At 43.2% G+C, this 27987-nt stretch overlaps 1 protein-coding gene across 1 annotated transcript in view; it reads right to left on the bottom strand.

Annotated features, from left to right (window-relative positions):
* The window catches only part of LOC138736174 (CUB and sushi domain-containing protein 1-like), a 2349200-nt gene that overhangs the window by 1465019 nt on the left and 856194 nt on the right, over positions 1 to 27987 (bottom strand). Inside the window, exon 6 of the mRNA XM_069885244.1 lies at positions 2646 to 2853. Within this exon, the coding sequence (XP_069741345.1) occupies positions 2646 to 2853 (208 nt within the window). The remainder of the gene's footprint in view (positions 1 to 2645; positions 2854 to 27987) is intronic.

The following is a 27987-nucleotide window of genomic DNA, read 5'->3' as shown; positions in this document are numbered from 1 at the left end:
TCAATTAAAACCAACTTTGGTTGACCACTATTGTGTGCTCCAATTCTCTCGCCTCATCAACCTGCTTTCCACACCTTCCCTGAGGTACAACTTCCAGATGAACTGGAGAGAAATGAAGGATTAAAGTATATGAAAGCCATGTTTCACAAAATGAATGGGAGCTGCATGACGAAGGAGGAATCCAGGCCAGCTTTGTGAAGAAGGGACAAATAAAAATCATCACTTGGGACTTACTTCCAAATATCCGTCATGCTTCCCCTCAACATTCCTCTCCCGTTGCACAGATATGCTTATAGCTGCATAGAACATTACAGCTCAACACAGGCACTTCACCCCATCATGCTGTGTCATAAACCTCCTCCAAATCTCTCAATTTTTCTTGCCTTGGTGTTACAGTGAACAATGTGCAAATGCAGGCCAAGTGTGTTTTTGCCCGAAAAATCCACATTCACAGTGAAGACTTGGGGATGAGCTTTTTGCACTCTTGTCAAAGCAGATCCCCCGCAAATGGGTGTATTTTAAATTCTTTGTACCATTGGAAACTAAAAGTCAAGTCTGTGGATATCAATGCCAAGATGGCAGTGCAGTAAGAGACTGTTCTATAAATTTCAAGGGAGTCCAGCAGCAAATGGGACCATTTTGATTCAGATATCACCGAGAAAAATAATAAACTAATGACAGGAGGGCAAAAACTGAATGGAATGCTGCACAATTGGAACCTGCCCTTAACATAGTTAACCTTAACCTGCCCTTAGAGCACAATGCAGGCCCTTCAGCCAAAAGTGTTGTGCCATCCCACGTATACCCATGAAAAATTAAACCCTTCCTTCCTACTTCATAACCCTCAAGTTTTCTTCCATCCGTCTGCCTGTCTTAAATGCCCCTATGATTCCAGCCTCCACCCCTGCCCATAGCAATGCATTCCAGGCACACCTACCCGCTAATGTCTCCCTCGAACTTTCTTCACTTTATATGGACATCCTCTGGTGTTTGCTATTCCTGACCTGGGAAACAGGTGCTGGCTGTCTGCCTTATCGATGCCTCTCATAACCTTGTAAACATCCATTAAGCCACCTCACATCCTTCTTCACTTCAAAGAGAAAAAACCCTAGCTCTGCTAACCTTGCCTCATAGGAAATGTATTCTAATCCAAGCAACATCCTGGGAAATCTCCATAACTTCCACATCCTTCCTGTAATGAGGTGAACAGAACTGGTCACAATCTTCAGGTGAATCACAAGTCGAGGGAACCAACACTTGTGGATACACAGAGTTGCATTCTTCTGTGCATCACCTCTCCAGCCATCAAGAGGCTTCAGAAATTCAATCAGCATCAAGAGAAATGCCAGCTTGTGCAGCCAGAAGCCCCATCTCTTTCGGGGCTTTCTCAGGAACAGGGCATATTCCTGAACTTCCTGCAGTCAGCTTTTTTCACAACTGCTTTGCACGCTCATAAGTGTGCAAGCCAAGCATGGCTCTGCCAGAGGGCTTGACCTTTACCACATCCATGATTCCAAAAACACTGGGTTTATGGACCAATGGAATCTGATTTCAACCAGGTTAGGCAGCAGTTGAATGCTTGACCCCCTTCCAGAATGCATACAACAGTAATATGCTGGATTTGACTGCTAAAGTGATCAAATCTGTGTGAAGAACTCTCCCAAATAGCATCTCACACACCATTTATCGTTACCAATATTAAAATGAAAGAAATTGTCTGAAAAGTGTGCAGTCTAAATTTACCTTCACCGTCTGAGCTGACAGGCATCACATCACACATTCCCCATTTCTGCTTGATAGTTCAAATCGAGGCCATGCGGAAAGTTGGAATCAGCATGAATTTCTTTCACTTTCCGCAGCCCCTTTCACTTTTCTGCAAGTATTAACTCAGCATTTGATTATGAACGGACGGATTTTAATTTGTGTCAAAATCTGAAGCTTGCACCATTTGCCCTTCATAATTCCTCGAAAGTGGATGTAATCCCGGTTTGGTGTTAATTATCTTTGCAGCAGAAATTGCCGTGAACGACAAATCAGACTTTTATCTTTGCCCTCGGTATTCAGCTGAAGTTGATGCAGCATCTTTAGGGAGAGCCTGCTTTCCAAAGCAAAACGGAAGAATGCAGAGAGAGGTTAACGTCTACTTTTATTTCTTGAAACTAACCATCAAGGTTACACTAATGGATTTCAGTTTCTGGTGAAATACAGGGGAAGAAAGTCTTAAAAAGATAATTGACATACATTTCAAGGCAAAGATTTTTTTTAAAAAATGCATTGTTCACAAAATATCAATGGCCGCGGCTCATGTGAATTGTGTAAGATAGTGGATGTCCCACTGTGGCAATTCCAGGAACTAAACACAGATTCAGAGCACACAACATAGAAATCACAATGTCAAGCAAATTAAAGGTCTGACAATCTTTTGTCACTGCTCATCATCAGTCTAACGCAAGTACAATTTAAAAAGAAATCAGATTTGCAGTGAAATGTTAACTGCAATCCTTCAACAACTCTCACCTGCTGCAAGGTTCTCCTATTGTGAATTGTCACACCCCACACCCCTCCCCCTAACACTGAGAAGCTGTGTGCTGTCACCAAGATGCTACCTGGTTCTTTGTGAAGAGAAAAATTGCCATGGTACTTGCCATATCGTCGGTGCTTCGGCTCCATTGATCTCGAGAACATCGTATCCATCCTCAAGCTGGAAGTCGGAGAAGATCAGCGCGATGGTGTCACCGGGTTCAGCCAGAATGGTCCACGTGCAGTCTGCGTCATTGTTGTACTCTGATGGGAAGTCTGGACTTGAGATCGCTCCACTGGTCCCTCGCAAAGTCCCACCGCAGGCTCCTTCAGCTGCAAAGGACCACCAAGAAAATAAGGATGGTGTGCAGAATCACAGAACAGAGATTTGCAGCACAGTATGGGCTCTCTTCAGCTCAGTGTTGTGTCAGCGTAATAACCTGATCTAACTATTGCCTACAATTTCCCGACTGCATAACTCTTCATTTTCCTCAGTTCCATGCCCCAGTCTAAGTCTCTGAAAGGATCCCATTGTACCCACCTCCACCATCCTGTGTGTGAAAAACCTACCTCTTGCGTCCCCTCCGTACTTACTTCCTAACATTTTAAAACCATGCCCCTTCGTGTTAGCCGATTCCCGTGAAAAGACAGACTTCAAATTTCTGTTCAACATGGACACTGGCAATGGTTTCTCAGTGAAGCCAGGGCGGTACGGTCAGTGTAGCAGTTAGTGCAATGCTGGTGCAGCACCAGCGATCAGGACTGGGGTTCGAATCCCATGCTATCTGTAAGGAGCTCGTACGTTCTCCCCACGTCTGTGAGAGTTTCCCCAGGGGCTCCAGTGTCCTCCCACTGTTCAAAACAGAGGCAGCAGGTTAATTGCGTGTAATTGAGCGGTACAGGTTTGTGGGCCAAAGTGGCTTGTTACTGTACTGTATATCTAAATTAAAACAAGACATACATAGGAATTTTCTGTGGATGCTGACATTCATCTGAAGTGTCTGTTATGCAATGCATTACATCAATTCAATGTTATAAATTACACTGTCATTTTGTATAACAATTATTCAATATGTGTAACATCAAAAATATCTTGTCTAACTAGCTTAACCGACACTAATTAGGATTGATTTATCAGAAGTAATACTTATACTGGAGTAACATGTAGAAGATATATCACTTCAGGAGCACACCTGCGATCTCAAGGTGAAACCATTTCTTCTATTTCTGGGACAACAGAGGCCAGCCAATGCTAATGTCGATTATATATTTTTAATGGTCAGTTATCACATCACGTGCAAGTCAAGGTGGTTCAAGAAACACTAACCTCAAAAAGAGGCAAAAGAGTAGCTTTTAAAACAAACCACAGTTACCAGTGAATACCGTCGATTCCAATTGAAAGAGAATCTTATGCTATTGTGACACCAAGTTTTTTTTTATACAAAGGTCTCTGAGGCAAAACAATGATAAAGTTGGGTCGAGTTAAATGGACACACAGCATGTGTGAGATTATAAGGAATTGCTGTGATAATGTAAAAATTTTTACATTTTTTTAAAATATACAGATCTGCAGCAGGTCTGTGATATTTTAAGGAACATATAGATCAATTCCCTTGGTTTCTGCAGACATACTCAAACATGTCCATGAACGATAATTCTTTACGATAACCTGCAATCAGAACTAATGATAATTCATTTATTGTTTATTCAATGCAAGCGCTTCCCTTCAGGAGCCATTCGAAGAATAAAAATAAATGGTTAACCTTCATTTTCTGGGCATGCTTCAGTCACCTCAGGGTTGAAGCTACTTCTAATTATATCAGTGAATGGATTCACCCATTTATTTGACATTCTTCCATATTAGTATTTTATCTCTGACAAAATAACCTTTCAATATTCAAAGGACAGGGATAGAATCGCCAGATGATCGCCATTCCTTAAAAGTGAAATAGCAGCAAATTCTATTCACAGGTGCAGTCTACTCTGAGGGATGCCAAAAATTCTATTTGGAACTATGCACATTTGGTGCAAGGCCGTGCTTGGGTGAAGCAATTTAGATTTCATTCCTGTTCACCAAAGTAACACAAAAAATTCAGTTTCTCACCATTGCATCATGCTGAATGATCTTAATGCTGTTTCCCTGTGGAAAACGTACGGACTGTTTGCGTCAAGACTTGGGATGGAAACTCGAATGCCCAGGAATGCAGAAGGCAGCAGAAAGTGGCAAACCCTTCGCAGACATTTGGACCTCCCATCCATTGAGGGCATCTCTGTAAAGTGCTGCTCAATAGGACAGCCGACAAGTTGCCATGGTCACATCCTCTTCTCACTGCTCCCTTCAGGCAGAAGGCCAGCACCTCCAGGTTGAAGAACAATTCCCCTTCAACAGCAATCAGGCTCCTGAACCTCCTTATGTTACCCTAGCCATAAACTACATTGGGTCCATCAAAATACCTGTCTGCACTGTTGAAACATAACACTAACTGCATCTGTGAATATTTATCAATCCTTTTATATTTATTTTCTATTTTTCTGTCTCTTGATACATTATGTTTATTTCATTGATGTACCTGTGAGGCTGTTGCAATAAGAAATTTGGTGCATCTGTACATTGTACTTATGTATATGACAATAAATTGTCATATTAACACACATCATACGAGATATTGTTCGCTCTGCAGAGTTTCAAAGTGAGACCTGCAGAAAGAGTGGGTACTGTACCCACAATAAAAGAGGAGTTGTGCTCACAACGAAAAGATCAAGCTTCCCATCGTGCTCTGAAAGAAAGTTTTGATGAACAAACTGTAGACATCTAAACAGGGCTGGTGTCAATAAGCAGTTGGACAACCCATAGAGCAGTGGTTCTCAACTTTTATCTTTCCACTCACATCCCACCTTAAGTGATCCCTATGCCATCAGTGTTCTGTGATTTGTAAGGGATTGGTTAAGGTGGGATGTGAGTGTGAAGGAAAGGTTGAGAATCACTGCTCTAGACCCAATTGTTACTAAGATATTTGGCTTGAGAAAAATTGTCATTGGCCCATTTCCTTTGGAATTCTGAAACCGTGCACATAATGAGTCAAAGAGTTATGATTGAAACAATGGTTTTCAAACGTTTTCTTCCCACTGACATCCCACCTTAAGCAATCCCTCACTAATCACAGAGCACCGATGGCACAGAGATGACTTAAAGTGGGATATGGGTGGAAAGAGAAAGGTTGAGAACCACTGGCATAGAATGTGCATCCAGGGGGATACACTTCACAAAACTGCTGCAGCAAAGACATCTCCCCTTAATGGAGTTTCCTCCAATACAGCTTTACAATCTTTGGGCATGTAGGGTCCTCTTGGCTCTACTTACCACAGGTTTACTGCACTGTATCCTAACCCCCATCCTTCAGCTTCACCACCTGTCAATCATCCTTCACCTCCAAAGGTCATCCTTCACCTCCAACTCGCCCCCGGACCATCTCCCCTCTGCACTCAGTCTTCATCCTGAAATATTAACCATTCCTCATCTCTCCCTGATGCCCCTCGACCCACTGAGTTCCTTCAGTGGAGTGGGTTTTTTTGCACATGGGTTTTAAACTTTGATTCAGCTGGAAGAAAGAAAAGTGCTGGGACATTTAATGTTATTCATTATCATCTCATGCAGTGGTTTTCAAATACTCCCTCCTCCCCCCCAATCTCACATCCCACTTGAACTATTCCCCATGCCACAAGTGCTCTATGATTAGTAAGGGATTGCTTAAGATGGGAAGTGGGTGGGGAAAAATGGTTGAGACCCACTGGTCTATAAAGTACCCTGCTTAACCAGCTGAATGTCTCCAGAATTGTGCTCTTTCACCTCATGAATGGACAATTTGACATCCTGTCCACAAGAACAACGTCACTGGTCCACTGGCTGACTTCACTTGGAGATGAGATCATGCCCTTATTCGGACTGCAGCAACTATTTGAGAAGTTCCACTTCCTAGTATAAAAAAAAGCCTCACTCCCATAAACCACAGAAACTGTTGTCTCCTCGATTCACATCCAACCCACCCTCCTGTCCTCAGAGCTGCAGCTGGCAATACTCCAATCTCCAGCACCCAACCCCCTCTCCTCCTTTTCTGCCCCAAAGCTGTTGCAATGCCTCTATTTTAAATTGCATCTCAGGTCATCAAACCCAATTTCACATGTTGCATTAGATCAGTTGTTTTCAAACTGCCCCCCCCCCCACTCAAATTCCACCTTAAGTAATCCCTATGCCATAGGGATTAGTCAGGGGTTGTTTAAGGTGGGATGTGGGTGGAAAGAAAAAGTTTGTAAAGTACTGTTTTAATCGTACTTCATTGACACATTATGTGCATTGTTTCAGAACTCCAAAGGAAATGCGCCAATGACAATTTTTCTCAAGCAAAATATTTCAGTAACAATTAGGTCTAGAGCAGTGATTGTTCAGGTGAGGTTGAGAACCACTGTTATAGGGAAAAGATAAAGGTATGTAACTAATGTTGAACTTGAGCCTTTCATCAAGCCATATATTTGCACAAGTTAATTAGGTAATTCCGAAGATGTATAATGCTCTGGCCTTCATTAGTCAAGGGGTTGAGTCCAAGAGCCATTAGGCAATGTTGCAGCTCTATAAAACTTTGGTTAACCATACTTGGAGCATGGCTCTCAGATCTGGTCACTTCATTGCAGGAAAATAGTAGAAGCATTGGAGAGGGTGTCGACAAAATTTATCAGAATGTTGCCTGGATTGGAGAAAATGTCTTCTGCTGCAAAGCTGACCAAGCTATGGCTTTTTCTGTTGGAGCAACAAAGGATGAGAGGTGACTTGAGAGTAAGATTATGAAGAGCATGGATAAGGCGAACAGCCAAGACATTTTACACAGCGTGACAATAGCAAACACCAGAGCATATAGAATATTACAGCACAAAAATACGCTCCTTCAGCCCTTCTAGTCTGCTAAACCATTTTACTGCCTAGTCCCACTGACCAGCCCATAGCCCTCCATACCACTCATGTTCAAATTCTTCTTAAATGTTAAAATTGAGCCCACATTCACCACTTCAGCTGGCAACTCATTCCATACCCCAAACACGCAGTGAAGAAGTTCCTCCTAAACTTCTCTCCTTTGGCTCATAACCCATGCCCTCTGGTTTGTATCTCCGCTACCCTCAGTGAGAAAAGCCTATCTACATTTCCTCTGTCCATCCCCCTTATAATATTAAAATACCCCTCTCAAATCTCCCCTCATTCTTCTATGTTCCAGTGAATAAAGTCCTAACCTGTTTAAGCTTTCCCTGTAACTCAGTTCCCGAAGTCAATTTTAAATTTAAATTTAACTATTTAAAATTTAGACATGCAGCATGATAACAGACAATTCCAGCCCACGGGTCCATGCTGCCCAATTTACACCCAATTAATCTACATCCCCGGTACATTTTGAACAATGGGAGGAAACCAGTGCACCTGGGGAAAACCCACAAAGACACTGGGAGAACGTACAAACTCCTTATAGACAGCGCAGGATTTGAACCCAAATAAATAGCATTTATTGCTATGCTAGCCCCAGTAAATCTTCTCTGCACTATTTCTCTTATTGAGATCGTCCCTGTAGTTAGGTGACCAAAATAATTACTTTTTAAATTTTTAAAATCTTTTTAAGGTGAGGGGAGTAGTTTTCTTTTAATATTTTTTTACAATTTTAAATCATATGACATTAGTTATAACATATATAATTGAATAAACCCCCTCCTCAAACCTCCCTCATCCATCCAACTAGCACCTTCCCTCCTTCCCTTCCCACCTACAAAGAAGAAAGGAGATCATCACCGAGACCAAGAGATTAAATCTTCATACCAAGAGTTTTTAAATATGGGCTCCATACCTTTATAAAAAAATGATATTTATTCCTCAAATTGTACATTATCTTTTCTAAAGGAATACAGGATTTCATTTCAGGATGCCAACTTTGCATTCCTAAAACTAAATCAGATTTCTATGTAATAGCCAAACATTTTTTTTTAAAAACAGTCAAAGCCAAACGCAAAACTTCAATTTGGTACCTAGTCAATCTCAATCCTAAAGCAATCAACTTAATATCCCCTAATAAAAATAACATTGGATCAAATGGTAATCTCACTTTTAATACTCGCTCTAAAAACAATTCAACTTGTAACCAAAAATTCTTAACCTTAGAACAAGTCCAAGTCGAATGAAAAAAGTACCCATTTCATGTCCACATCTAAAATATAAATATGAAGAAACTAATTCAAATTTCTTTAATTTCCAAGGAGCTAAATACAATTGATATAAAAAAATTACATTTTACCTGTCTTTATCTTACATTTCTAACCTTAGTCATACTATCCTTACACAAATTTATCCAAACATTTTCATCGAGCTATCTGTTTAAATCAAGTTCTCATTTCATTCTAGATTTATGAACCTTCAACTTAGGCATTTTAGTTTGTAATAATTTATATATCTCAGAAATAAATTTATTTGATTCTTCCTTAGTGAGCAATAATTCTAAAGCAGGTTGTCTCGGTAATTTTAAACTATGGCCTAATTACCCCACCAAATAAGTTTTAACCTGATAATAACAAAAAGAAGTTTTACAAGGAACTTGAAACTTCTCTTTCATTCGACTGTAAGATAAAAACTTTCCTGCTTCAAAACCATCTTCAACTTTTTAAATCCCCAATTGATTCAATTTTTTTCAAAAACTGATTATTGACAGTAAAGGGGAAAAGTTTACTTTGATATAGAGGCATTTTCACTGAAATCTTTTCCTTACCACCTATCTGATAATCAATTTTATTCCATATTTCAATTAAATGTTTCAACATGGGTGGATCTTTACCAGTTAACAATTTTGAATTTGCACTTAAATAAATTTGGGCTTAAACTTCTCATCAATTTTATTTATCTCTATATTCACCCAAATAGAAGATTTATTTAGATCAAACATTGCATTAATAAATTTCAATTGTGCAGCTTTATAATAATTCAGAAAATGAGGAAGTTGTAAACTACCCAATTCAAATTTCCAAATTAATTTCTCCAAAGACACCCTATTCATTTTCCCATCCATAAAAAAATTCCTTACAAATTAAGGTGTTAAAATTTTTTTTTGCGGTACTAAACCAGGAATAGATTGAAAAATCCTTGGAAAGATATTCATTTTAATACAATTCACTCTTCCTATTAAAGTAATAGGTAAATCATTCCACCCATTTAAATAATTTTTAATTTTATTAAATATAACCATATTAGAGTAAAGAAACAGGCCATCTCGGCCCCTCCAGTCCACATCGATTTAAGTGATCTTCTCTAGTCCCACCTACCTACTCCTAAAATTGACACTGCTGCAACCACCTCTTCCGGAAGGTCATTCCACTCAGCCACCACTCAGTGAAGAAGCTCCCTCTCATGTCTTTTTCCCCTAACCCTTAACTTAGGACCCCTAATTCCAATCTCACCTACCCTCAAGGGGGAAGAGCCTATTCACATCAACTCTGTCTACCCCCCTCAATTTTAAATACCTCTATCAAATGCCCCCTCAACCTTCTATACTCCAATGAATAAAGACCCAGTCTACTCAATTTGTAGAAATTGCATTATCTTCCAAAGAAAGATCATCTAAATTTTTATCAATTCTCTTACCAAAATATTTAATTGGATTACTTGTCCACCTAAATTAAGCTACACATTTACAATGATTATAATCTCCTCTACTAATGGCATAATTTCACTTTTATCCTAAATAATTTTATAACCACATATTTCTCCATAGTCTTGTAACTTTTTATATAAAGGAACTAAAGAATTTTCAAGATATGTTATATAAATCAATATATCATCTGCTAACAAACTAATTTAATATTCCTCTTTAATACCTTTAATACCAACATCTTGTCTTATTGATTGTACCAGCGGTTCAATTGCTAAAACAAACAACGCAAGAGATAAAGGACAACCTTGTCTAGTCAATAGTGTTAGTAAAAAAAAAGTTGTCCATTATTAACTACTTTAGCCATAGGATTTCCAAATAAAGATTAAATCCAATTAATAAATTTTGGCCCAAATTGAATTTTTTTTTTAAAAAAAACCTTAAATAAATAATTCCATTCTAATCTATCAAAAGCTTTGTCTGCATCCAACGATAAAACTAATGGTGGATCCAATTGTCTCTGAACTATGTATTAAACTCATTAATTTAGCTATATTATCAGCAGAATATCTTTTCTTAAGAAATCCAGATAGATCTAAATGAACCAAACCATTTACTTTATTAGCCAAAACTTTAGCAATAATTTTTATAAACCCTATTATTAAATGTTGATTAAGGGAGATGTCAGAGGTCGGTTTTTCACTTCAAGAATGGTGGTGGCCCAGAATGCATTGCTTGGGATGGCTATGGAGACAGTTATATTGGGGACATTTGATAGACTGAGATAGGTGCGTAGATGCAAGAAAAATAGAGCATTATGTTTGTGAAGTAGGGAGAAATTAGATTGTTGTGAAGTAGGTTTACACAGACCAGCACCATATCATGGGCTGAAGGGCCTATCTTTTGCTGCAGTGTTCCATGTTCTTACAGGGACAGTGACCTCTCAGCTCATTCTGCCCATGGTGTCCATTCAGTACCCACCTATTCTCATCCAATTTACCAGCACTCAGTCGCAAGCTTTCTACATTGGTTGTTATTCATGAAAAACCAAGGAGTGAAGACGTGTTGTGCACAACCAGTGATGATCACATGACTAAAGGGAGGCCCATACATTCTCTAGCTCCTGCCCATCACCAAATTTCCAGCACTGTTCATCTTTATAGCACTGTCGTCAGTGACTTGCGTTTGATTGCAGTTGCCATATCCGATGGACTATCCCATGAGCATATCCCTCGATCACAAAAACCAACAGTAATCAGGCTCTCGTCATGTTACTGTCAATTGTGCACACTAGATCTAGTTTTACGTTGAATTGACTCAGATGCCGTGAGATTGCAACAGGCATTTCTTACGAGCCCAGAGGACCCCAACAAACAGCAGCAATAGAAATTCAACAAGTGGCAACTTAAACTAAAATGGTTTTTAATTATCTTTAAACATTATAACAGGATCAAACTAACTTATTACTATTAACTTAACCCCCTTCTAATTCTAAGCAAATCTATGAAATCTTTATATGTTCAGAAAATTTCTTTGATTCAGTCCAATCTCTCTTCTCACTCCTCCAAGTTCACCGGTTTCAGGCAATTCTTGTACTGTGCACAGAATTTAACATTTATAAATTTTCACCAGGCTCTGGTGCTTACAAGCAAATGGTTACCGCTCAGAAAGGTTCTTCTTGTTGGTTTCAGAGAGTGATTGTTTGCTCATTGGACACACACAAACTGATTCCCGCCAACCAGTAACTTCAGGGTCTTGCCGAAGAAACTTGACCCATCATGGGCTTTCCAAATGATATCCTCTTCTTCCAGGTCACAACAGAGTTCTTCTTGTTTCCCTTATATCAGGATAAACACTCTAGCCAACCATTTCCTCTTGTAAGGACCACAAGGGTTTTCAAGAGGCTGAACTCAGAATTCACAACCAGTCTTTAAAATGGGGTTTTCAACAAACTGCCATCTTGCAGCCTCAAAAATCACCGTAGAACTGTTTTCTCTCTCAGGGATGCAAAATCAATCATTGAAAAATCTTATCAGCTTCTGAGTGTGGACTGACAATTTGCACCTGACTTTTTAAATTTCCTTCCAAAGTAGCTTCATTGTCTTTTCCAAGGCACGAGGAGCTGGATATTTGGCTTGCACAAAGCTCTGGCATTTTAAATGAGATGTGTTTTGTAAGTACAGGTACACAATCCTTTATCTGGAACCCATGGCGGGACAGTGTGTTCCGAATTTCGGATTTTTCCAGATTTCAGAACAAAAGTCAGATGCCCCAGATTTAAGCCCAACAGAATTGTGCTGCTGTATCCAACCCATTCCAGTTGCGCTGCCGCCCCTCCTCCCTCGCCCGCCCGGGTCGCGCTGCCGCCCCTCCTCCCTCGCCCGCCCGGGTCGCGCTGCCGCCCCTCCTCCCTCGCCCGCCCGGGTCGCGCTGCCGCCCCTCCTCCCTCGCCCGCCCGGGTCGCGCTGCCGCCCCTCCTCCCTCGCCCGCCCGGGTCGCGCTGCCGCCCCTCCTCCCTCGCCCGCCCGGGTCGCGCTGCCGCCCCTCCTCCCTCGCCCGCCCGGGTCGCGCTGCCGCCCCTCCTCCCTCGCCCGCCCGGGTCGCGCTGCCGCCCCTCCTCCCTCGCCCGCCCGGGTCGCGCTGCCGCCCCTCCTCCCTCGCCCGCCCGGGTCGCGCTGCCGCCCCTCCTCCCTCGCCCGCCCGGGTAGCACTGCCATCTCTCCTCCCTCACCAACCCGAGTCGCGCTGCCATCTCTACTCCCTCCCCCGCCCAACTTAGTCATGCTGTTTCTCCCTCCGTTGTATCAGCACCACGAAAAAAAATGTCGGTTTTTGGAACTTTCCAGATTTTAGATGTCCAGATAAAGGATTGTGTACCTGTATCTGTTTGTGAAATGACCTAGACTTGGCAACACGCATTCCAGGAACAGGATTTCTGCTAATGGCGGTGCATGAATCAACACCGCAAGGGGCAGGGCGTGCTGGTGGTCAGACAGCCTCTGATTGGACTCTTCGTGGAGGGGGGGCACAGTTAGTGTAGTGGTGAGGGCAATGCTTTTGCAGCACATGCAACCCAGGTTCAAATCTCCCACTGTGTCAGGTGTTCGCACATTCTCCCTGTGACCACGTTAGTTTCCTCCTGGGGCTGACATTACGTTCCACCCTTCAATGAAATGTGGGGTTAGTAGGTTAATTGGTTACGAGTGTTTTTGGGTGGTGCATGCTCGTGGGCCAGAAGGCCCTATTACCATGCTATAGCACTAAATTAGAATTAAAGTTAAATAAAGTTCCTATCTGTCCCCCATCATGAGAGCCATTGGGGAAGACCTTTAACAGCTGGACCACTGGATACGTCAACACGTTGAAATCCACTTTCAGGAACCTGTGAGACTCTAACCTGCACTTTGTCCAAGTATCGCTCCAACATGAATTTTAGTTTTATTACTGCATTTGAGTTTGGGTTGACTTGCAGCTTTTCATTACATCTCAGTGGACATGACAATGAGAAATTCAATTCAAAATGTCACCACTCATAATCGAGTTCACCTCATGAATACCTCAAGCAGTGAGGTCAAAGTTGGCAGATTCAGAGAAGCAAATACACTTCACAAAGTGGGTTGAGTGCAAGTGCTTTGGATGGCATTGACAACACCTAGCACAATGATAATGTTTGAAGGCAGCATTCAACACCAATAGAATTGATTAATTTCAGAGATGCAGGCCCTTCCAGCCCATGAAATCTGTGAGACCAAACTACACCCATGTGGCCCATTAACCCTGGAGGTCTTTGGGATGTGGGAAGACGGCGCTCTCTGCACGTTCTCTCCATGACTGCGTGGTTTCCTCCTGGGGCTCTGGATTCCACCCACCAGGGTTGTAGGTTAATTAGGTATCAATTGGGCAGCGTGGGCTGGAGTGCCGAAAGGACCTGTTCGCGTGCTGAATGTCTAATTTTTTTTTAAAATGAGAAACTGGTGCAGCCTGAGGAAACTCATGGGGAGAACATACAAACTCCTTACAGGACAGCGGCGGAATCGAAGCACTGAACACTAATCACAAAACTAATTTGTTGGTTAAAAAAATTAAAATTTTGTTCAGTGGGCTGTGGAGAGGCATTTCAGTCAGACAGTGATTACATTTAATTCTGTGAAGTCAGAAATATTGGACGGAGTTGTGCATGGGCACTTTTTTTCCTCATTTTTCCATTTGAAAGCAAAATGCAAAACAGACAATTTATTTTGGTCATCACACGAGGAAAACTTCCAAACAGCAAATAATGCAGGAAGGACATAGTGAAGTTGACAGAATTCATGGGCTGACATGTTTTGCGCTGGGGCATCCTTGCGAGATAAATTGTTATTTGCAGAAGCTTTTACTGTCTTTCAGCTAGAGTAAACCAATGCAAAGGTTGCAGTAAATCTGCATCAATACAAGGAAATGGGAGAAAACAAGCCCGCAGATTCTGCAGAACTGGGACAAAGCACAAATGTGCTGGAGAAGCACAGCAGATCAGGTAGAATTCATGGAAAGCAATAGGCCGATAATGGTTTAAGCCTGAGACCTTCTTCAGATAGACAGGAAAGGAGCAAAGAGAAGAATCCAACTGAATTCAAGATGTCGTCACTTGTAAATGAGTTCACCGCAAGAATACCTCTGGCAGTGAGGCCAAAGTACATCAGGGTTCCCGCCAGACCTGGGACCAAACCAACACAGACTCGCCATCCAGGGCACCCATCCACCTCAACAGACTGCTTCTGCATTTCTTTCCCCCCCCCCACCCGCCCTCATGCCTCAAGAAGCATTCTGGGAGTTGGAGCAATCTCAAAAAGGAAAGGAAATCCCAGGTTAGGTTGGCCAAGCCTTTCTCCCCCTGAATCTGGTCTGCTGATTTGCTGACAGTCAAAAATGTTGAACCATTATAGAACAAAAAACTACTCAGAAAAAAAAACAAACAAGATTTTTGAGATTATAGAACTGATTGTAAATGTTTGCAAGTAATTAAGAGTATTATCTGATAATTAAAATAATTCATGCAAAGCAGTTAACACTGTGCCAGTGACAGGCTTGAATCTGCCACTGCTTGGAAGATGTTTATACATTCTCCCCGTGACTGTCCGGTTTACTCCCACCTTTCAAAGACATATGGGGTTGGGAGGTTAACAGGTCACATGGATGTAATTGGGTAGCACAGGCCCAGTTATCATTCTATATGCCAATTTTTAAAAAAAATATACAAAATGAAGCAAAAGATTTCAAACACAGATCCGCACTCACCATTCTCCATGGGGTCATAGTCCACATTTTAAAATCAATGGGCTCTGTACCATACACCATCTTCCCAACATAATTGAGGGGGGGGAACACAAATTGTATCCTGCTTTCACCTCCCTCTTAAAGGTCACATGTAACAGCAGAGTAAAAGGTCAGACTCAGCTCATGCCTTTTCCACTGGCATCCTAGTTAATTGGCTGGGCAATGTCCTGGGATAGGAAGCCCTTTGTGCCATTTCCACTGGGCCACTCAACTGGAAGGCTAAGCACACACATCCACCAGGGAAAACAGAGTGTTCTACCTTCAACTGGAAGCAGGTGACTTTCTGCTGCCCCTTTTACACTAGTCTTATTAGTACATCAGCAAACACCAGGGATACGAGTAGGGAATAGAGGCAGTTATCCCCAGCGTGAAATGATATCATTTTGATGCCAGCATTCCTACAACATTCCTTTTTCACTGCACCCTGTTCCAGTAAAATTCCCAGTTAACTCCTGGGACGAGGCACCAGTGAAAAAGGGGTTCATGATGTCTTCAGACAAGATGGCAGGTTGGGAGATCCTTCACAATTTGTCATCAAGACCAATAGCTTTTACTCATTGAAACAGTTCCTGTACATTTCAATCAGCTTCAAATATTCCCAACACTGTGACCCTACTGGCAAAATCTGGGCAAACAGTGAGAGCACGACACCAAGCCAAGAGTTGGTGCAACTTGTTGGGTCAGAACACCCAATCTTTCAAGGCAGGATGGAGAGGAAGGCATAGAAAGAAGGTGTTAACACTGATCTGAGGGCATAGTGATGGAATCCAACACAATCATTCCATTTAGGAGATTTAAAGAGGAAAAGCACGGACAGATATTGGTTCAGATGGGATTCATGTGGATGGCTGATAAGGTCATCATGTGTTGAAGGGACCCATTTCTCTGTTATTACCCTCCAGGGTGTCTATGGTAGACCTTGAGATCAAATATAACAACACAACCTAGTCTGATGAAAATACCTCAAGTGCCCCCCATAAAATGCACACATTTTAAAAGAAAGAACTGTAGGAAAAAAAAACTAGTTAACTATAAATTTCCTACTCACTGCTGCAGGCACTGTATGAACCTCCACTCAATAGTACCATCTCTCTGGACTGCTGAGTTGAAGTGAATTAATACCCTCCTGTGTCACCTGATCACTATTGCCCAATCAGCTTCCGACAGATCTGAGCCACCCTGAGTCACCTGACTCCAATTGCCAGGTGAAGCCTTCAGATGAGATCTTTGTTGAAGTCTGCTGCAGAACCATCTCCCCTGGAACTTGCAGATCTGCACAGGGCCCAATCAAGCACCCACCCTTTCATGTGACAGCTGGCAAGAGGCCTGAGAAGATGATTGCTGGTCATTTAATTCAGGCAATTAGACTTCAGAGACACCTGGCTTGGGGCAGGTCTTCCCTCCTCATAATTACAGCCTCAGTTAGATCAAAGCCATCCTTCACCAAGGCATTAATTTTTAAAGCATTGTTAGTGTATTCTTGTTTATTATGGTCACAGTGATCCAGGACCCTGATTTGAATTGTATGCATTTTCCTTGCTAGTTGCATCAGACGACAAGTTACAAGGTCAGTGCACCTGTTTCATGGTAGTTCTGACTTTCAGGTCAAACCTTGTCATGGCTGGAAAATAATTTGCGCTGTAAATTGGTATATTGACCCTCATCGTAATACCCTCGCCACAGATTTGATGCAAAGAGGAAAATGATGCAAAAGTGTGTGACCTTCTCTCTCTGGAACTGCCTGGTCTTCCTGCAGAGCCCTCAGGCATTGCCTCCACTGTGACTGGAGACCAGACTCGCAAACTCAAATTCATGCAAGTGCAGGAATTATGAAATGAAAACAGGGCACCGTGGAAGATCTGAGCTTCCTACTTTACCCTTGAGAAAGGAACATCAGCTCATGTTGTGTTCAGAAGGGCCTTGGTCCCTGACAACTGATAATATTGGGTTAACTGAACCCAATATTCTGTTATGCTATTTTTTGTGAAGGAATACAGTTGAAAAATTAACAGGAATTGCTGCCTTGGATCCTCTTTTATGGCCACAGGGAAAAATAAGCAGACAGGCATACAATGGGGGAAATTAATGGATCAGAGAGCTTTACAGCAGAGACACAGGCCTTCACCCCCAACTGAGTAGACCCATTCAGCTCTCTAAAGCAGTGGCTTTTACCTTCTCTCTTTCGACTCCCATCCCACCTTAAGTAATCCCTTTGCCATCAGCGCTCTATGCTTAGTAAGGGATTGATTAAGGTGGGATGTGAGTGGAAAGGGAAGGTTGAGAATCACTGCTCTAAACCCGATTGTTACTGAAATATTTTGCTTGAGAAAAATTGTCATTGGCCTTTTGGAGTTTCATAACAATGAGGTACAATTAAAGCAGTGGTTTTGAAACTTTTTTTTCTTTCCATCACATCCCACCTTGAGTCATCCCTTACTAATGGCATAAGGAAGTGGGATGTGAGTGGAAATAAAAAGTTTGAAAACTACTGCTCTAAAGTTTTCCTGTCCAAGAGGTCGAGCAGCTTTCTTGGGGTGGGGTGGGATGGGGTGGGGGTTAAAGGAACTGATGACTTTTTGGATCAAAACCCATCCTGGGAGACAGCTGCCACAGGGAGGTTTGATGTGAGGGGCCAGTAAGAGATTGGCGAAGCAGGGAGGGGTGGGGGATGATGGTCAGATGGAGCTGGCTGTAAGAAAGGAATGAGGAATGGGGGGGGGGGGAAGACAGAGATGGGTGATATAGAGAGAGTGTTTTCAGAGGGGGAAAAAAATGTGATGTATACATGGCAAAACAAAAGGGGCAGTGTAATTCACAAATGTGCTGGAGAAACTCAGCAGGTCGTGCAGCATCCAGATTAAGTAAAGGGTAACCAATGTCGCAGGCCTGAACCCTTTGTCATGAGAAGAAAAAAAACAGGCAGGTCCCTGAATGAAAAGGTGAGGCGAGGAAGGGAAGGGAGAGGAGCACAGGCTATTGTGTAAGATGTTTCAGGTGGGAGGGTAGAAGAGAAAAAAAGTGGAGAGAAGACTGAGGGAGAAGGCAGCTCTCCGACAGGAGAGGGTAGGGTAAACGGTGGCAAGCTGGAGGAAAGGAGACATGGATCAGGAAAGAGAGAGATGTGGGGGGGGGGAGGGGTTAAGTGGAATTTGGAGAAGTCGATGTTAAAGCCATCCGGTTGGTGGGTGTCCAGTCGGAAGATGAGGTGTTGTTCCTCCGATTTGCGGGTCACCTCGCTTGTGTATTGCCCCTGACCCCAGTGTCTACAGGCTTTCTTGTTTCACTCCAGAAGGGGCAGATCTAACAATAAACAGACAAGCGGGGAATCTGAGTGAGTTTTGCCATCTGTTTGACTGTCAGAGTTAATTTTTCCAGAGCGTAAAGGAAAATGAAGTTCAGATTTTTAAAAAATCTCTGCTGACTTGTTGCAGAGGTAGTTGGGTGTATCCTGAAATTTCAATGAGTCCCAAAGGGAGCATTTTCCCACAGTCAACCTACTTTCAGCTGAACGGACCTGAATATATTTCTGAAATTTGAGGATACCGTTCTGAAAAGGCTGCAGCGAAAATAACATGCATGAGAACGTGAAGGCTGTAATACACTTCTCCAATTTCTGCAGAGCAAACTATTAACCTGGCTGTCAGTTATTTTTCAAAAAAAAGTCAATTAATTTATCTTTTCAGTAGATTTTAGACGCAACAGTCTTTCTGTTGTTTGCTCACTGTACAGAGAAAGTAATAATTAAATTTTGAACAGCCTGCTCCTAATTATGTTAGATCAGGTAGATTAATGTTCATATACTTTTTGTGACCACTAGGTATACTTCTGTTCTCATTAACTGATGAATTTTCCCTTGGTTGTAAAGTATCAGGCTGGAGAGCCCCTTTGCCAAATCAGTATTGGCATTCCTTTGATTCCTGCAATTTCACCCAGGATGGTGCCTCAGAGATGCAGGCTCAGACGATGTGGAAGCAGGCCCTTTAGCCCACTGGCCCACACCGATGACACTCGAGTGTAGTCACGTCGATGACACTCATCCCACCTGCCTGCATTTGGTGCTCATATCTCTCTGTTTCTATGTGCCCATCTCTGAATTGTTGCATTGTGCCTGCCTCAACCACCTCCTCGAGCAGGCCGTTCCACCACCCTCTGTGTGTAAATAAAAAAAGGAGCCCCTCAGGTTTTGGTTAAATCTCTCCCCCTTCTCCCCCCCTCCCCCTCACATTAAACCTATTTCCTCTGGCTCCCAATTCCCCTCCTCTGGGTAAAATGCCCTGAGCGTTCACTCAATCAATGCCTCCCATGATGTTGTACTTCTCAGTAAGATCTTATGGACACATTACAAAATCAAAACTGGGGCAAGAGCTCACCTGTTGCACATGTATTGTGAGATCCACCTACTTCCCAAGCAATGAGGTAACTGGAATTAACATACGAGTGCCTCAGTGTGATAGGAAACTAGGTGGAATTGGCATGCGGTTAGCAGATTATTGCAGGAGAAGCCAAAAGAAAATCTATGGGTTGAGAAGAGCATGGCTGGGTATCAAATCCACGGTTTGAGGTCACCAGTGAAAAGGCAAAAGGGTCAAGATGACATCATTGTCAAATTTGGTCACATTCCATTAATCAGGCTCACTTTCAGAACAGGAAGTTCATGGAAGTTTTGGACATTTAAATAGATAAACCAGGCTGAGTTTGGCCACGCACCAGGATGTCAATCTCCCATGTAAAAAAAAACACACATCAAAATGCTGGAGGAACTCAGTCGGTCTTCTCAGCGTCTAAAGGAGACAAAAAATATCGGGCCTGAGCCAGAAGCAGGAAATCTCAGAAAGTCTCAGAATTCAGACAGTGCTGGTTGGGGGAGGAATCCAGATCAATAAAAGGTGTAGATTGGATATGATAAGGGACGAAGAAAGAAGTTATCATATTTGTGTGGAAGGAGACGGAATGGAGAGACAGAGATAGGGAAGGGTGACGGGGGAACGAAGGTGAGGGGGAGGGGACTTAATGAAAGCCAGAGAAGTTGGTATTAATGCCATCTGGTTGGAGGGTGCCCAAATGGAAGATGAGGTGTTGTTCCTCCAAGTGGTCTCAGTCTGGCAGTGCATGAGAGCATGATCAGACATGTCAGCAAGGAAATGGGATGAAGAACTGAAATGGGTGGGCACTGGGAGATCTACGCTACTGCGGCGGACTGAGCCAGGTGCTCAACAAAGTGATCTCTCAATCTGCATCTAGTCTCTCTGATGTAGATGTGACCACAATGGGAGATCCAGAGGCAGTAGATGATCCCTGTAGATTCACAAGTGAAATGTTGCTTCACATGGAAGGTCTGTTTAGGGCCCCAAAGAGTGGAGAGGGAAGAGGTGTGGGCCCCAAAGAGTGGAGAGGGAAGAGGTGTGGGTGCAAATGGAGCAATGCCTGCAGTCACAGAGTTAGGTCCCAAGAGGAGGGTGGGGAGGGGAATATATTTCTACTGGTGGGATCACGCATTAGGTGGCAGAAATGGCAGAGGAGGATGTGCTGAATGCAGGGGCTGGTGGGATGGTCAATGAGGACAAGAGGAATCCTGTCCTTGCTGTGGGACCAGGGCAGATGTGCGGTAAAGGAGGATATGCGGGTAGAGAGAAAGCCACATTGCTTTTAGAAGAAGGACATCTCTGATGATCTGGGATGGAAGTCTTCATCCTGGGTGCAGATGTGACAGTGATGGAGGAATTGTGAGAATAGAATGGAATCCTTCCAGGGGACAGGAAGGGAAAAAGTGTAGTTGAGATGCGTGTGGGAGTTGGTGGGTTTATAGAAAATGTCTGTCAAGAATTTGTCTCCCGAGATGGAGACAGAGAGAGACTGAGGAAGGGAGAGTGTTGCTAGAGATGGACCAAGTGAATTTGAGGTCAGGGTGGAAGTTGGCAGCAAAGTGGGTGAAGTCAATGAACAATTCATGGGTACATGAGGCAGCACCAAAATAGTCATCGATGTAGCAGAGGAAGAGGTGACGGGCCTTCCATGCATCGGCTTATAGCATGGATTGCTCCACGTAGCCAACACAAAGGCAGGCATAGCTGAGGTGCATGTGGTTCCCCCTGGAGAAAATGGGATGTCGAAGGTGAAATTATTGAGAGTGAGGATATATTCTGCCAACTGGGGAGGGGGGACTTGTTGAGTCTATTGTCCAGAAAGGAACGAAGGCCTTTGAGCCCTTCAGTATAAGGGATTGATGTGTATAGGGATTGGATACCCTTGGTAAATATGAGACTATCAGTTCAGGGAACTGAAAGTTATTGAAGTGATGGAGGGCATGTAAAGTGACCCATATGTAGGTGGGGAGGGACTGGAGCAGGGGTGACTGAACAGAGTCGGTGCAAATGGAGACCAATTCAGGAGCACGTGGACGTGATGGGTTTGCGGATTGTGGGTAAATGGTAGAAACGGGTGGTACAGGGTTGGGAAATAAAGGTTGGAGGCTGTAGCAGGACAATCTCTCATGGAATATCAATTAATTCCTCAACAACTGGGAGTTAGCAGAAGAGTGCCCTCAAGCAAGTTAAATCATTGAGCTCTTCTTATTTTAATGTAACAATGCAAGGAGACACTCGAGTTACAATAACAGCACAAAAATGTGCTAGAGAAACCTGGCAGGCCACGCTGCGAGTCTGAGCCTTCATGACCTGCTGAGTTTCGCCAGCGTTTTGGTGCATTGAACTGGCCCCCCGGCATCTGCAGATTTTCTTGTTCAGTTGAGTTACGATGGGCAGCTTGTGCTGCCACCGGGAACTCCTGCACCAATGAACTCAGGCCCAGCCGAGGTCTGAAAAAAGGCTTGTTTCGGCCCTGCCTGCACCTGTAACTAATCTTGAATGTAACACGCAGAGCTCAGCAGACAATGTATTGTTGTTACATATAAAATGTTGTCAGCCCACAAAATGATTTTATGAATCAACAATTCTGGTGCATTGTCAGTTCCAGTTGTTCTACAGTTCTTCTCAACTGACTACCAGCGAAAAGAGATATGACCAAAATGAAATTGGATTTTGAAACTCTTCGGATTGGTTACACAACTGTGAGCGCAAATTGAATGGAATAAAATTACTGAAATAATTTTCGGGAATAGTGATCTCACTTCTGTCTGGTCGCAGAGGTCAAATTCTGCCTTCAAACACCCTGATCTGTCCTCTCAAATTTTTAATGAAATCCTCACCTTTTTATTTTCCCCATCAGCATGGAAAACTTAGACTGAAAGGCTGGCTTCTGTGCTGTCGAGCACAGAGCAAATACAGCACAGTACATGCCCTTCAGCCCATGAAGTTGTGTCAGCCTATGGAAACATTCTCCACATCAATCCAACCCTTCCCTCCCTCAGCCCCCATTCACCCAACCTCCCACCCCCCCATAAACCTCCATTTTTCTTACACGTATATTAGAGTCTTTGGAATGTTCTCATTGTACCTGCCTCCCCTCCCACCCCCAGCAATTCATTCTGGAATTCATTGCAGCAGGTTGTTTGATCATTCAAACTCTAATTCCCAAACAAAGTGAGGAAAGATCAATGAAAAATGCTTCCATTGTCTATCAGGGTGGCCAACCTATTAATTTTTCATTTCGACGTGCTGCACAGTAACAGGCCATTTCGGCCCATTGGTCCGTATCAGGGTGGGGGGAATATAGGTTAATTGGGTGCCATGGACTCGGGGGGCCCTAAAAATGTATAGGTTGGCCACCCCTGAAGTTAATCGAAATTTTCTGCACTCAAAGAACGGAACACAAACCATTTGCAAATTGTGCTGAAACCACATACATTATCTGTAATCTTAAGACATCGGGGCAAAAACACACTATTCAGCCCATTTAGTCTGCCCCACCATTTAAACATGAGTTGTTCCATTTTCCCACTCCATTCCACTTCTCCACATAATCTTTGGTGATCTGGCTAATGATGAACCTATCAATCATTGCTTTAAATGACCTGGACTCCTCAACTGCCTGTAGCAACAAATTTCAGAGATTTACCACCCTCTGACTGAAGAAATTTCTCCACCTCTCTGTTCTAAGCTGATGCCCTTCAATCCTGAAGTTGTGCCCTCTTGTCCTGGTGTATCCTGCCACAGGAAACCACCTTTCTGTCTCTTCTCTGTCCATGCTTTTCAACATTCAAATCTTGTTTCTATACAATCCCCACTCATTCTCCTCAATTCCAGCAGGTATAGACCAAGAGCTGTCAAACGTTCCTCTTTCATTCCCAGAATCATCCTTGTGAACCACCCCTGAACCTTCTCCAACATCAGCACATCCTTTTTTTCAGCGAGGAGCCCAAAAATGCTCACAAAACTTTAAAGTTTCACCAGTGCCTATAAAGCTGCCACATCACATCCTTTGAAATGAATGCCAGCATTCTTTACGACTGACCAAACATGCAAGTTTACCTTCGGGTGATCCCTGCACGAGAACTCGCGGGTCCCTTTGCATCTGGTATTTTCAATTTTCTCCCCTTTTATATAATAAAAAGAGTCTGCCGGTTTATTTTTTTCTCTGCCAAAGTGTGTGACTGAATACTTTTCAACATTATTTTTCATTTGCCACTTCTCCTAATCCATCTGTCCTTCTGCAGCCTCCCTGTTTCGTCAACACTACCTGCTCCTCCACCTACCTTCGTAACATCTGCAAACTCTGCCTCAAAGCCATTCATTCCACAATCCAAATCCTTAGCATACAACATAAAAAGAAACAGCCCCCACACTGATCCCTGTGAAACAGCACGAGCATCTGGCAGCCAACCAGCAGATGATCCCTGTATTCTGACTCCCTGCTTCCTGTCAATGTTCTACCCTTTCTCGAACGTTTCCTGTTAGACCATGGGCTCTTATCATGTTAAGTAGCCTCATGTGAGGCACCTTATGTAAGGCCTCCTGAAATCCAAATACACAACAACCACTGCACCTCATTTATTCAACCGGCTTGTCACTTCATAGAGCTTTGTCAGCCACAGATGTAATTTTTACATTTGAATATTTCCTCTCTTTTGCTACGTATTAATCCTGCATTTATTGCAGAAACTCCATCCATTGCAGCTCTGCTGTCTTTCCGACTGATGCCTCCTTCCAATCTAGATCCTCCCTCCTGTCACTCTCTTGAGGTTGGGGTCTGCCAAAATGTGTCACAGTAAGATTTCAGCCTTGGTGTCATTAGAGGTTGGAGCAAATGTGTCAGCCGCCATATTGTCCTTTCCCGATTACAAATGGGCATAACACAAAGATGCTCTACAATTCTCATTTGACTAGTTAATCAACTGCATTTAGGACGACTTGTGTCAAAGTTTTAATAGCCTGTATCTTCCCAGCACTGCCATCAAATAATGGTTGAAAGCAACACAAATTTGCATCCATCATGCAACCTTGGTTAAAGGCGCTGGTTTTAAGAAATGTAAAGGAGGAGAAAGGCGTGGGGAGATGGAAAAGTCTCTCACCATGGGTGGCAACGTGGTTACGATAGTGCTAGTGATCCAGGTTCGAATCCGCCGCTGTTTGTGCGTTGCCCTCCATGATCTGTGTACATTTTCCCCCACCCTCCGAGACGTACAAGATTTCAGGTTTAAATTGGGTGGAATGGGTTTCGTGAGCTGGAAGGGTCTTCCAGTGTGATGAATAATTCAAATAAATCAGAACCATTCCATAACTTGCTGGATTCGCAAAGTTTCTGTACTATGTCTATTTTATCTCCTCCCTGAAGGTACAGAAATGAATATTCCTTTGCCACCCCAAATATTATTCTCTTTGCTCACAAGATTCTTCATCATCCAGGTTCTAAGCAGTGTTTTTACTTTCGCTCTTTCGACTAAGACTGCATTCACCCAATAATGCCGATATGTCATTTGAGTTGTGGTGCAGACAATTTTACAAGGGTGCATGACAGGGCAGAATATAATCACTAATGAAAATTAATTGACATGCAAATAACACTCTGGGCGATATTATCTTATAGAATTGAAAAAGGGAGAATACCAAGATTTTGGAGAGAAATATTGGGTGTCATGAATTCTAACACCGAACAATCTAAATGCTAAACCATCTCAACAGCAGCCTGTTAGCATTGCATCAGCTCCTTGAAGTAATTTGTTTTTTTTTCATGTAAATTAATTTGTCTATAACCCCCACAGATAACCTTATTGCTTCTCCCTTTCTCTTACCAATTTGCATTCTCTCAAGGGAATTAATGTCAGTATTAATGCAACAGAGAAGAACTGAAGTTGTTCCAATGTTGAATAGATTTGTGAAAAGGCTGCTGGTACAGCATTGTCACTGCAAGGAAGTCGCTGTGAGGACTGTGAATCGTCTAGCATCACAAACAACTTCATGACAGCACTACAGTACAGTTCTGGTCACCTTGGGAAGGATCTCACCAGGTTGGAAAAAGGGGCAAAAAAAAGGTTCACCAAGATGTTACCAGGACTTGAGGGTGTGAGTGACAGAGAGAGGTGGGAGGCTGGGTCTTTATTCCCTGAAGCATTGGAAACTGAAGGATGACCTTGTAGTGGTCTATAGCAGGGGTGGCCAAACCGCGGCTCGCGAGCCACATGGCTCTTTGACAAGTAATGTGCGGCTTGTGGGGAGGGTAGGTGCCGGCTGCGGGGAGGGTAGCTTGTCAGCGGGTCGCCAGCTGACTCTCAACAGCCTGCCCGCTGCTAGGCACCTGAAAGCTGCTAGCAGCTTTGCCTTGCTGCTTTCAGGTGCCAAGGGGTAAACATTTGGTGTTTAGTCTTGATTCGAAAAAAAATCTTTTGCAAAATTGCTCCCTTTGAAACAATGCTTCTTCACTGTCTGCAGTCTATCAGCATTTTGCAAATGGATGATTTGCAAGACAAGGTTTGGAAAATACTTTCCCCAACAAAACTGTACCAGAGGTGGGCAACCGCCTGCGCCGGCCACCCCAGCCCTGATGTCCCACGCCAGGGGACTGTCGGGTAGCAGGGATTGGGTCGCCGGGCAGCGGGGAGGGGGGGGTGTCAGGCACAGGGAGTTGGGTCGCCGCCCCCAGCTAGGCACCTGAAGGCTGCTGCTTTCAGATGCCTTGGGGGAGCGCTCGGAAGCGGAGAATATACCTCCCCGTGGTGGGTTGAGTAAGTACACCTCGGGGACGGGTTCTCCGCTTTCAGATGGCCTTCCAACAGCCGCATTTGGGTATTTTAGGCGGCTTTATATTCAGGTATTTTGGCCACCTGAAAGGGGCTAACGATAGTGTTAGTGGGTGTGGCTTGCGATCGCGTGATTGCTACGGTTCTCAAACATCTGAAGTTTATGGTATGCGGCTCTTATGTTAAGCAGTTTTGGCCACCCCTGCTCTATAGGAACGTTTGTGGACTCGTTTCCCAGAGTTGACTATTCTCAGAAATGTTGTGAACTTGAGAGAGATCTGAGAGACATGTTTTTCACTCAGAGGGTGGCCCTTATCTGGTATGAGGTCCCAGAGGAAGCTGAGGAAGTGGGTACAACTGTAGCATTCAAAAGTATTTGGACTGGCATGTGGACAAAGAGAATTTAGGAAGATGTGAACCAAATGCAGGGAACTTGGAGAATGCCAATCTGGTTGGCATGGATGAGTTGGATTGGACATGGCAGCTCAATGCCATATGTTGTTATCACTCCAACCCCAGCCTTCCTTCACCCAAATTTCTGTTAAACCAACACTGAATGACGTATTTGGGAAAGGATGATGCCGAAATACTTTTTTTCCCAGGAATTATTTCATGTTTCCCAGTCCCCTGCATAATGAAACATGCCAGTTCCTTCACCAAGAACAGTCTTGTTATCCTGCTGTTGCAATTGTCAGCCAAATAATGATTTAACCAACTCCTTTTACCTACTTGTCGTATGAAATGAAAAAATACTTTAAACTTATTTTTAACATTTTTAGAATCAGAATCAAAATTTATTGTCACAAACAAGTCATGAAATTCATTGTTTTGTGGCAATATCGTAGTGCAAACATTCATATAAACCACTTTTACAACAATAAATAAAATAAAATAATTGTGCATGAAAAGTAAGGCCATGCCTTTGGTTCAATTGATTATTCAGGAATCTGATGGCAGGAGGAAAGAAGTGTCCTTGCACTGCTGGGTGCTCGTCTTCAGGCTCCTGTACCTTTTCCCCAATGGTAGCAGAGTGAAGAGGGCAGGGCCTGGGTGGAGGGGGTCTTTGAGGATAGAGGCTGTTTTTTTAAAAGACACTTCCTCATGTAGTCGTTCTTGATGGAGTGAAGTCTGGTGCCTTTGAAGTCGCAGGCCGAGTTAGCAACCCTCTGGAGTTTATTCTTGTCCTGCGAGTTGGCGCCCCCATACCAGGCAGGCAGTGATGCAACCAGCCAGAATGCTCTCCACGGTCCACCTGTAGAAGTTTACGAGAGTCTTCAGGTACAGACTGAATCTCCTCAAACAGGTGTGATGTACAAAGTATAGCCACTGGCGAGCCCCCTTTGTGATTGCATCGAC

The sequence above is a fragment of the Narcine bancroftii genome, chromosome 6 (assembly GCF_036971445.1).
Source record: "Narcine bancroftii isolate sNarBan1 chromosome 6, sNarBan1.hap1, whole genome shotgun sequence".
NCBI classification, from domain to species: Eukaryota; Metazoa; Chordata; class Chondrichthyes; order Torpediniformes; family Narcinidae; genus Narcine; species Narcine bancroftii.
The sequence above is the reverse complement of the archived record's forward strand: the minus strand, read 5'-3'. Positions and strand labels throughout refer to the sequence as shown.